General features: G+C 38.7%; 1 protein-coding gene across 1 annotated transcript; it reads right to left on the reverse strand.

Moving 5' to 3' along the window:
* Positions 1-298: 298 nt before the first annotated feature.
* SLC25A32 (solute carrier family 25 (mitochondrial folate carrier), member 32) lies at positions 299-11,554 on the reverse strand (the record flags this gene model as incomplete). The annotated part of the gene is made up of 6 exons (XM_009876342.1): positions 299-707; positions 2,327-2,472; positions 3,013-3,126; positions 8,993-9,153; positions 10,295-10,380; positions 11,404-11,554. Coding segments are annotated over 6 exons (794 nt in total), but the record flags the coding sequence as incomplete, so codon positions are not given.
* Between the last annotated feature and the right edge of the window lie 1,177 nt (positions 11,555-12,731).

The following is a 12,731-nucleotide window of genomic DNA, read 5'->3' on the forward strand; positions in this document are numbered from 1 at the left end:
TGAGTTTCCAAACTGCACCCCACTGAGGCAGCACTTTGGTGTTGGATGACCAATTAATGGAATTTTGAGCATTCCATATCCTAAAATCTGTCAAATAACATAGAGGTGGATTCAGAAGACATCACTGCAAACATACATACTTTCTTCATGAGACTTGGGTAAAGATTGAAGAAAGTTTTGCCAGAGCCCAGAGTTGCTTTTATATGAAGTTTTCCACTTCTGTAGGAGCAACTGTCACCTCGAGACTTGTCAAAATGGATGAGTCTGTTATTCCAGGCAAGCCTGGATGAACTGAACTGCTGCACAGCTGCCTTCACCCAGTCACAGTGCTGGTATTTCACAGTTGCAGAGACATCTGTTTCAAGCAGACGCAACTGATTCAGACAGGAAGGCAGCAACGCAGGAACATTCAGCAAGAGAGATGTTGGCAGGGTTTTTACCATCTCCAGGTTCCTTCCTCAAAGTACTAGGCCAATTCACAGTGTCAAAAAAGACTGCTGAACTGTATCTCTCCCAGATCATAAATATGAAAAATAAAGGATAGGTTCTTTACGAACGCAAGCTCATACCTTTAATTATTCTCTTTTCTAAAACCAAGTAAAAAACCAGACACATTTTCATAAACGACGAAAGTAATACAGCAGGCAGGAGTCACTCTGATCACATTGGGGATAATTCCTTTGTAAAATCCATGAATTCCTTCTTTCCTTTAAAGACACAGAAAAACATTTAGTTGAAATTAATGTCTTTTAACAGCAGTCAAACATAAAACCAAACCCACAATTTTTATTCTTGCACTTTCATTGAGAGAAGAACTTCAGATTAGGAAAAAAAATTTCAGAATAATTTCTTACTGTAGTGTTTAAAAGAGCCATATCAAAATCTTAACCCATCATTTTCTCTTCCGAAGATACAATAATGTTCTGCAAGTCAATTATTCAACCTTGGATTTGGGTGGTTTTGCTGGGCTTTTTTTGGTATTGTCTTTGTAGGAAGCAATTCGCTCTCTTTCTTCATGCCACAAGAACTGGTTAAAATAACTTAGAATTTCTGCAGCCTGCTCCAAAAAAGCACTTACATATTTAATTTCACTGAAGCCAGCAGGGCTGAAAGACTTGGTGGTTTTGGGTTAATGTAACTAAGGAAAGTCAGCATTTATTTTCAGAAAATCATTAAGTTTCTTCCAGAATTTTGATTCCGCTGGCCAATAAATGAAGATCTAATGTATCCCAATTTGAATCAGAGTATTCACATTAGGGCTGTTAAAAATTTTGAGACTTTTCATCTCAGCTCCCTAATTACCAGCTTCATGGAGGCCAAGGACAACTGCAGCACCGAGTACAGTTAACACAGATCCTGGGGAGGTGCTTGGGTGTGGTTTACATCACCCTCTCGCGGGCTCTAGGTTGGATTTGTTTCATAATGAGTACAGCAGTGGTCCCAGAATGGCTGGATACATTTACATTTTATTGTAACTAATAAGCCTTCCTTGAGGCTGCAGCACTGGAGGTCACAAGGCTGAGGTGTTAAGAGCTATTTTCAGTTTGAATTGGCCTCAGTCAAAATGGTTGTAACTGCCTCTGAGCCAAGGGTGGTCCTGGAACAACACAGCCTCATTCACTCATCCATGTGGCCCCACTTAATATCCCAGGAGTTTGCTGACTCCATTCATGTCCCACTAGCAATATGCTGCAACCCAGCAACATTGTCCAAAGTCAGATTAATATTGGTTATTGGTTGTAACACTGAGTTACCTGTGAAAACTCACATACCCCGCGTGGCTGAGGGAAGAGAGTTCAGGAGAAGATACATATAGGTGTGAGGTAACAGTTCTCTGAAGGTCCTACAGGAAGCTGGGACCAAACTACAAAAGCAGTCAGGCCCGAGGGTAACCCAGGGACATCAGTATAAACAGCTCTGGCTCGCACACTTCCTCCTGCCAGGAATTTGGATCAGCCACAGCTCCCAGCAGCGTAACAGTCCTGTGATAATCTAAAGCAGTTCAAGCAAGACTTTATTTTTAAGAACCCCAAAACAGCCAACTCAATGTCATTTTTCAACCTATAAGTGAAATTTCCTTGGGAAGAAAGGAGACAGAATAAACAACAGAAGCCTGCACGATACCACTGACCATCTCCTATCTCCTCCTTGGTCCTTAGGTTATTGCTGTTAGTGGCATCTTGCACAAAATGACTTTGTAGAGCTAACATTTTGTTTGCTCTGAGCTGCACTGGTTGTTCAAGTCAGCATGGAACCGTGTAAATATAGTTCCCATTCCGTAAAGAGTCACTTTCCAAGACACAAGCTTTTAATTCTGCATGCCTACCTCCATGTCCTGCGGATCACATCAAACACACCAGAATATGTATTATGCTGATCTTGAAGACGAGCTCGCACAACTTGGTAGGGGTATGTTGCTGACACAGCAAATATTTTGGATACAGCTGCCATCATTATGTATTCCACCGTGTTCTGAAAGCAACAGAAATTGCCAGGCTTGCCTCAAGTATGGTTCAAATTAGCTAACTTCCCAAAATCTTACTTGACTTTTAAATGTTGAACCGAACAATGCATTTTCCCCCCCTTATAATAGATATATTTTAAAAAAGGCAACGTTTATTCTACACAGTGCTACAAGTAATTAGTTGTAAAATGTGTTGTGCTCTCTCATTCCTACCAAGCGAAACACATACTCAAAAAGTAACCAGTTTCCCAAGTAAGTGTTTAAGACCACCACCCATGGTTCCACAAAGCAAGACCAATAAAACCACCTGTCCCTCTAAAATTCTAAAAACACTTGCCAAAATAAGAAGTTGGTTTTCCTACAGGAAAAGAGTGCTAACCAGTTGCTTGTTCCTATAAAGTGGAAAAGTATTATTTCCTTCTATATATTCTACATTTCAATTAATGTATCAACACTGTGTACATTTGGCTATTCTATGACCTAAACAAGTAGAATAAATTTCTGCTTATTCACGTGTCACAACACATTTTTATTCTCAAGAATCATACCAATTTTGTGTCTGATATTCTGTTTCTATAATTGTTGTATCTCAGTTTCAAATCCTCATATGCCATGAACTGAAGTGCTCCATGCGAAGTTCCAAACAGACCAGGCACAAATCCCTAAAAATAAAAATAAAAATTAATAAAACACGGTTCAACAGCAATGCATAAAAACAACACACAACCGGACCGAGCTGAGCTTATACACATATGTGTGTTCTCTGTTACTTTAAAAATTGTGACTGCACAACTGCCACTGTGCAGCATGACTCAAAGCCCACTCCGGTATTCTTATGGCAGGCATCACACAAGTGTATTATATGTTACTTTTCTCCAGCTGACATACAGGCTAAGGGCACCTTATACAGAATCAGAGAATCATTTAGGTTGGAAAAGACCTTTAAGATCACCAAGTCCAAACATAAACCTAGAACTGCCAAGTCCACCACTAAACCATGTTCCTAATCACTACAACTGCACGTCTTTTAAATACCTCCAGGGACAGTGACTCAAACAGTTTCCTGGGCAGCCTGTTCCAGTGCAGAGTAAAGAAATTTTTCCTAACATCCAATCTAAACCTTCCCAGGTGCTATCTGAGGCCATTTCCTCTTGTTCTATCGCCTGTTACTTGGGAGAAGAGACCGACCCCCACCTTGCTACAACCTCCTTTCAAGTAGTTGTAGAGAGTGATAAGGTCTCTCCTGAACCTCTTTTTCTACAAATTCAACAACCCCAGTTCCCTCAGCCATTCCTCGTAACGTTTGTTCTCCAGAACTTTTCACCAGCTTTGTTGCCCTTCTTTGGACATACTCCAGCACTTCAATGTCTTGCACGCACACACATCAAAAAGTTGAAGGGCACAGATGGAAAGCTAACTCACACAAGGACTTAGGGATGATTTACATTAAAGAAATGAATATAAAATTTGGATCCGTTTGCATACATTCTTCACCCTGCTCAGAACACATCCCAAGGCAGCCCAGCAGAGGTGACCAAAGGTAAAATGAAGCAGCCTGGGAAATGTTTCCCATTTGTAAGAGACAGTAAATGGACATAAAAGTCTAATACGACAATACACGGACACCTTTTCTTTCAAAAAAATCGAAGTAAAGAGGGAAAACAGGTATTTTCTAAAGTGTCTCTACGAGAAAGAGAAGGCAGGAGTTCCTTGAGGAGCAGGACTAACTTAGCTGAAAATAAGCCAACAGCTTCACAGGTTCTGAGAAGCACTAACTGTCTCTTTGAAGAGTTGATCGCCTACACTGGACAAATAAAAACAAATGGGGAATTAATCACCTTGTCCAGAAGTGACTTAATGGAGCCAAAAGCTTGCTGAAAACTGCTCTAAAGGCACAATCATAATGGACTAAGTGATCAAAAAGTGAGTAAAAAAAGAATCCAAAGAACAAAAATTTCCCCCAAAATACTGTTATGGAACAGTTTTATCTTATTTCCCTTCCACTCAGGTAAGACAGAGGAATTAAAAGATGTGTCCAGACATAAAACTATTAGACTATATCAGAAGCTCAGAATGTTGAATAAAGACTTGTCAATATACTGTAATAGCCTGGAGAATGAGAGAGAGAGAGAAGGTATCTTGGTAGGAGTCTACTGGAACAGTGTAATGACAAAATGATAAATTACTTTATAAACTCTTAACCTGCAAAAAAACCCTAATGAAATAACTAAAATAATAGCAGGCATAAAAGTAACACAGGGCTTCTACCACTTCAGAGATTAGCTCTCTGCATGCTACAGATTTCTTAAGTTTATGATATTACTATCAATCATGAAGTGACTTTTAGTATCTCTTTGATAAATTATGTTGAATTTCTTCCCACATTAGAAAATAATTGTCATGAACTAATCCTTAGTGACTATGAACTGAAAAAATGCATTAAGGGCTAGCTAAAGTCCCAGTAAAAACACTTCCTCAAATGCGAACAAGTAGAATTAAACCAAACAAACATATTCCATCAACTGTGAGCATTATCATAGAATTTTGTGAAGTTTGAAGTCAAAAGCCTACAACTGAGGGAAAAGGACAAGTTTGGTTTTCAGAACTCTTGGACCAGAAAAGTAAATTAAACAGTAATAGAAAAACAGAAGAGGAGGAACAGAGAAAAATAGAATTACTGAAAATATCAAAGAAAAAAGTTATCTGGGTCAGCAGAACAAGGAACCGTATGAAATTTATGTATACTGATAGCAGGGCACAAACATTTGCACGTGTTTAGACAGAAAAATTGTTAAAAGACAGAGGAAATAATTGCTCTCTACTTGGAAAGAATTAAAATGATGAATTTATATCACAGGAGAATGAAGTAATGTTTTCCTCACCAACAAAAGAAGAATGTTAAACAACATTTAAGAGTGCTAAATTCTTAAATATAAGCCAGCAGGCTTGGAAAACTTGCACCCAGGAGACCTAAAGCATCTACTGATGATACTTGCTAAACAAGTAACAGCACACTGTAAGTTCTGTACTTCCAAAGATTAAAGGACTCTTAATGTTGGGCCAATATTAAAAAATGCAAGAGGGGAGTGGGGCAACCATCAGCCAATGTGCCTCAATAAAATAAGAGCTGACCCAGGCTTCTATTGGTCATACAAAACAATATGTTCTTGTGGAAAAATGTTTCAAAGCAAAACTGGCTTCTTCACATTGATGAAATATCTTGGCTGATGAAGTTTTTGAACGATATTAATACGTTCTTATTCTTGCAATTTTACATAAAAATCTTTCCTGCCACAGTCTGTAGCTTAGTTTTTTCCTTTATGTACTTTTTCTTACCTTTTACTTTGATATTAAAACCCCATATCTTTAGAAGATTTTTGCCTTGAGCGCTTGACAGGATCAATGGCTGCTCACATAAGTTCTGTATGAATTTTCTTTTGGAGTATTAGAACAGTAGACAGCATATATAATTAGAACTTAAATGGTAAAGCATATAATTCTGAACAGTAGATAGCGGGAAAAAAATTGTATTTTAAAGCTGGCTTAAACAGCTGTAAGTGCCAAAGATCCAGAACAAGAGAAACATGTCCATCGGTCAGTGTTTCAAAGGTTGCCCATCACAATGAAAATAGGCAAATGTATATAGCAAAAAGCTTCTGCTTCTTAGTAAAGTCAGGAACAAAGTTAATTTGGTGATGTGGTATTCACATCACTGCCTGAAGTGTTTGAGAGTGCTCACACCAGAGCAATTTCTGCTACGTTTTGAAAGAAAGCAGCAGATTCCCCTTGTAATCTGTTTAGCGTTGTCTTAATTTGGATTCTAAGTGTGCCAAAGACCAGTAGCATCAAAGCACCTGCCTCTGATAAGTTAGCAAGACACTGGAAGTATGTTGTTATCTCCCTATGCATCTTGATTCCTTCATGGCGAAAAATGATACCATCTTTTACGTGAAAGTTACGTTTCTGTCTCTCTGCAGAACCTGAGACTAAAGTTAAAATCAAGATGATCAAATCTCAGTGGTTTTTACTATATACAAGTACAATGATCTAGAAAGTCACTTAGCTGATGTGCTTCACGCTTGCAAGAAGAAGGAAAACAGCGTAAGTAAAAGACTAGCAAAATAAAGAGACCTAAGTGCCTTAGACATTAATGGACTGGAAAAAAATATTTTGTCCTTAGAGTACAGAATCTTGATGACTCTGTATTTTCTTTTAATCTCCTTAATTTTTCTGCACTACTGCTTTATTTTACTGTTGACTGTTAAAGCATTGCTCTATTTCTACTTGCTGCTTTTACACCACTGCTGAAAGAGAATGAAACTGTAAATACAAATAGAGAAGCATGGAGGCCAGGGAGAATGTTGCTTGCATTCTTGATTGATGTTTTAGTAGTCAGTCACTCTAGGCTAGACGTCTAACGGTTTCCCAAGAGCTCAGAGATATTTTATGTTTTTCTGAAAGTGCCAACTCTACAATCTCAAGATTATTTTACAACATTTGGTCTCTCACACTTTATGCTTGAAGAGAACCATATGGCACTCAACATGGAGTTGGTTGCATGACACTCCACTTCATGGCAAAGTATTTTTTAGAGCTCAGATCTCCAACAGATCTATAGGTGTGTTCAGATTACATAACCCCAAGCTGTTTTTTCCCTCAGATTGTGTGCAGCAGAGCAATTCTGTTTCGACACATCTGGGGGATGGAGGCCAAAGTCTAATGGATAGAGGGTGGGGAAGATCCCTGACTAGATGATGACTGGGACAATCAGTGAAGGAAAAGCTTCCATCTTTTTAAAACCAGGCCAAGTTCAAAAAGAACAAGTTATTAAGGAACACACCTTCAGTTTAATTAACAAACAATACCCAACAGAGCTAATACAGACAGCTTTGATCCCTGCTGGACAGATCAATGCATCCTGAGATGACTAGTCTTGTGCCCCAAAGGACTGAAAGAAATTGGTCAGACTAGTAACAGCACCTTGTGCAATAGAGAGCAAGATACAGAATTGCTTGGACAGAAATACCGTTCTTTAGTTTCAACTTGTGGTCGTATTCTTTGAGATCCACTTATTTGCTGTAAGGAACTCTACCTGAAATAAAGATTGTGAAATGAAGGAAGACACTTGTGTGCACTACAGCTCCTGCAACTCTGGGCAATGAACAAAACTTCAGCTGTCAAACTTCAAATAAAGCAAGAAAGAGAAAAAATGAAAACTTCCTGAAAAACAGAAACTGGAGGAAGGCTAAAGTATGGACAAGTCAAAGAGTCACCTGAAGAGGTGCCTTTTTGCCCAGCACAGACAAGGTTGAGACAATCCTGATAACAAATGGAAGTTGCTCCATGCGCATAGTTATGTAGGTCACTCAGGACCTATTTAGGTCACTTGTTTGCAGATTTAAGCAAGTAATTTGCTCTTTCAAAGGAAGTACCTGGTTTAGTTCCCCACTTGCAGATTAACACTACAAAGAACTATCTAGTGCCAAAGGCAACACATGCTACATGCAGGAATAATCTGAAAAGTAACTCAACGGAAGGACATCTTAAACCCTAACAGATGCAAAAAATTAGAATTTATCTACATGGAACAGAACAGACATACAGGCAGGCAAATCAACAATCCTGACAATTTCAATTTAGGAATAAGGTGCCTTGTTCCTAGTGCTAGGATTTGGTATTGATCTGTATGTAGCACACCAGTTGTTCAGCACAGAAAGGATTATATTTTTCACTGCAAATAGAACAAGTTAATATTCACTAATCAGGACAACTCCTAAGAGATACTGCTCTTGTTCTATGGCATTACTTGCAGTTGCAGAATCAGACTGAACTAAAATAGTTTCTTCACACCTTCCAGGCATTGATGAATGCATCTTGATGTCACGGCCTGAAGGAAGGAGGAGGCGGAAAGTCCAAATCCACTTGCCATCTGTTTCTCTCAGTTAAAGAGAATAAAACTCCGGCGCATGCACAGATCATATTTAGAAGTCTGTAAATTTTATGGATCTAGAGATGACAGATTACAGACCTCAATAACTAGAGGGCAAATGAGCAGTTGTGAAACCATCCACTGTCGAAGAAAAAATTAGCAACCACTTTAGTCATATTTTATGTTCCACAAGATGTCAGAAAGACAGAGATAAGGGATGAAATGGAAGAAAGCACTAGCAGCAAGAGAGATTACGCTATTGCTACCTTCCTTGTTCAAATTCTAATTTTAGGAAGACTCCTAAAAATTACAAAGCAGCTTGCAGTTTGTTCTCATTTCAGCATTATCACCCAAGAGAAGACGGCTCAGCCATACAGCTTACACTATTCTTCAGTAATTTCCTACACTTCAATAGTATAATAGTTTTTCTTCTGATTAAGCCTTTTCACTGCAGTTCTACAATGGGAAAGAAGACTCATAGAATAAAAAGTAAGGAAGATAACAAAAAAAAATCATTTTCTTTTGGTGTAGATGCATATTTACAAGTCTCACCATGCTTCTGAGCGATGCTAGCCAATTTTGGAATTTTTCTTTATTACCTTATATAAGCCACGTATGCCCTCTGTCTTGTATATCTTTATAAGAGCATCAAACATTCCTCTGTATTGCCGCTTTGATGGATCAACACCAGCATTATACTGTAGCACAAGTCGTGTCTTCGTTACCCATATTGGGTTTGTAATACACAGTGTCATGGCTCCTGAGAACAGATGGAAGTTAAGACCGATAGTTATGCCAACTCCAAAGCTTGTCCCACTTTGTTCAGTCCAATGTAACACAAGCTTCTACAAGGATAAAACTGCTCATCCTACAAGAGTACTCATATTACTTGAAATAGGAGAAGTCTCTGCCCACCATTGGTCCCTCTCTCTGCCTTCAAAAGCTCACAGTCAAGTCTAACCTGCTCCTGCTGGGGGTACTTCTGTGGAGCATACGGCTTTTTGCATATTCCTAGTATAGCCCCTTTTTTGCCTCACCTTTTCACAGTCAGCAGTGTAATCTGTAGTAGATAGGAAACATAAGTAATTTCTTAATACACTCCAAACTACTGGAGATATTCTTTGGGTATACAATTGTTCAAAATTTAATGGATACCTCAGTCATGAGAAATACGATTAATTTTAATTTTGCAGGAGAAATCTGACAGGTTAATAGAAGCAACCTGTCATAGATTCATAGGTTACTGAAAAAAAACAGTTATAAAATAACCTATTACTATTTTTCACATCAAACAATACGCCTTACATTTCAACATTAAATGAATGCTCCGACATCCTAATAAGAAGTGTTCTCTATTGCCTGCATTAAATAAAACACAGAAGGACGTAAAAGAACAGATGTTAGGAACAACATGTTAAAAGTCTTGCTGACAGAAGTTGTAGTTTTGTTTCAGATCTTTGGTTTCTAAGAAAACTTGGACCACAGATAAAGATTTTCAAAGACCAATGACCAACTCACTTATTATATTAACTTCAGCAGGTCTTTTCTTTCCCAAGCCTACGTGTTAAACATTTAACAAGTTAACAAGTTGATAGCAGCAGATTTATACAGTTACATTTTGAGACTCAGTATACTACTAAATATGGAAAATGCTTATACATAATGAAAACAAAGTCAAAAGATATTTTGGCAACTGCTCTTTGTAAGCAAATTGAAAAGACCACAGTGATACTTCTATTCTTCTTAGATATCATTAATTTACAGACAATAAATGATTGTGTTTGGACTTGAGCACTTACACTTGCCACCTGTAAGAAAAAGCAGCACTGACACACAAAGGCAGGGAGCAACATATCAAAAGGCTAGAAGTACATATTAATCTTCTTTGTGTTTAAACTCACCAGCTTCTGCAGCTGATACTAGGTGTTCAGTTGCACTGAGACTTTCCAGCTTCCCCTCCTTCTTGTAAGCTTTGATGGCATTGTAACTGGAAAATTTAGAATATATTTTACTGAAGGTGAAAACAAACCTAGATCACTAAAAAGACTCAAAGAACAAACAATGGAGCACCTCACTTATAATAATGGAAAACATTATTAGATAGCCTTTGCAAACAAATATCTAAGCAAGCTATCTTTGTTAGTTGATTAATTGATCTCTGAGCAGTTAGCTCCTTACAGCGAACTATGGGAATACCTATTTAAACTGATACAAGTATTACTGTCAGTATCAATGGGACTGCATCTTGAAAAACTGTTGGGTCTCAACTAACTTCTAAAAGAAACCGGTAAGACAGACTCCTTTTTTTAATGAGAGCAACAGTGACAGGTATCTATCTTCAAGCTCTGAGCTTTCTTCTCTTGATCCAGTTTCCAGTTATTGTGGATTGAGAAACTGTCGTCAATAGGAACCTATAGCGAAGCTTGAGAACTGAAGTACAATGAAAGCGTAGATGACTGACGTGAGGTTTGCATACGCAACTAACTGTTCCCCAGTGTTTCAGTTAAGAGGGATCAGCAGTAAATAAGGTCACAGTGACACAGCTAATAAAATAAAAAAGATAGAATATTAAAAAAGAGGCTTTATAAGCAAAGCCCATCAACTCACAAAAACAACAAAAGAACTATGATTAAAATTATTAAATATCAGTTAAACATTTAGCTTTAGGAGAAAACTTTATTATGTTCTCTAACTCTTAACATGCCACTTTAGGTTTTTATTTTTTGTGATGTTTTAAGCACAGTGTACCAGCATGAATGATGTCACCATCTCTCAAGTTCTTTAGTACTTTCACAGGATGAAGGGAACGCACTGTACCTAAGTAACAGGTCTCTGACTCAGACTGCTAAAATTCTAAACCAGCAAACCATAATAAAGGGTAACGGACCAGGACTTACTAAAAGAATCGCAAGTTCATAAGCCACATAGCACATTTTTATGCCCTGCAAAGAAGATGCAGTTATGAACATTACACTGCACAGAATATGACACATTTTACAGTCCTACTTACAAGAAAAAGTAAAGTCCCCAAGAAGCCCCTGCTCCCAACATGTTTGGAGTTACCCCTTGGTATAAGCCCCGTAGTCCTTCGTGCTTCCAGACAGTGGTCATGCAGTGGAGAATCCCATTGTATTTTGGCCTCAGCTCCAATCCATCGCTTACTATAAAGAAAACAAAAAAACATTTCAGGAAGCATGAAGTTTAATTGTGTAAAAGTCACCACTGAAGTACAGAGTCTCCAAAGTAAGCTGAAAATGGCAATTAAACCTATCTGATCAGCTGTATTCTTGAAATATTCTTTCAAAAGTGTGCAAGAGCTGGGGTTTGTAAGCTGAATTCAAGTCTGTCTGTCAATGATGCTGCAAAGAATCTCCATAACATCGATTTCTGATATCAGCTCTTACTTCCCGGTTGAAGACAAATCATAGGGATCCTTATTTTCAACCCAAACAAGCATGTGAAAGTAAATGAACTCTAGAGGTCACCTAATCCAATCCCCTGCTCAAAAGATCTAATTAGATTAGGTTACTCAGGGACATGTCTAGTCAGTTCCTGAATGTTTCCAAGGCTGAAGAGATTACAGCCTCTCTGGGTAACCTCTTCCAGTATTTGACCATTCTCACAGCAAAAATCCTTTTTCTTAATAAATTACTGGAATTTTTCATATTCATGCTTGTGGCTGTTCCCTCTTGTCCTAGACCTATCCACCACCAACAAGAATCTGGCTGCACCTTCCCTGTGTCCTCCAATCACACAGTTACAGACGGCAATAATATCACCCCTCAGCCTTCTCTTCATGACACCAAACCGATCCTGCCCTGTCAGTCTGCCCTCCTGCATCATGTGCTCCAGCCCCCTTTCACTAGTCTGGTGGCCTCCACTGCCATCACACCAGTATGCCAATGTCCTCCTCGCACTGGTGAGCCCCAAACCAGACACTGTACTTCAGGTGCAGCTTTATGAGTGTGAAATCATAGAATCATAGAACAATTCAGGTTGGAAAAGACCCTTGGGATCATTGAGTCCAACCACTGGCTCTACACTACAAGTTCACCCCTAAACCATATCACCCAACACCACATCTAAGTGACTCTTAAACACATCTAGGGATGGCGACTCAACCATCTCCCTAGGCAGTCTGTTCCAGTGTCTGACCACTTTATCTTTGTCATAGCAGTTAAGTTCTGAAACATTGGTGGGTCTTTGCAACGTGCAGCCATTCCCCCTGGTTCTGTCCCTAATTACCTGTGAGAATAGACCAGCACCCCAGCAACGTTGCCATAGCACAGCCCAGGATGTGCCCACACTAGGATACACACAAAGTGCTCAAATGCAACT

The sequence above is a fragment of the Apaloderma vittatum genome, unplaced genomic scaffold (genome assembly GCF_000703405.1).
Source record: "Apaloderma vittatum isolate BGI_N311 unplaced genomic scaffold, ASM70340v1 scaffold10299, whole genome shotgun sequence".
NCBI classification, from domain to species: Eukaryota; Metazoa; Chordata; class Aves; order Trogoniformes; family Trogonidae; genus Apaloderma; species Apaloderma vittatum.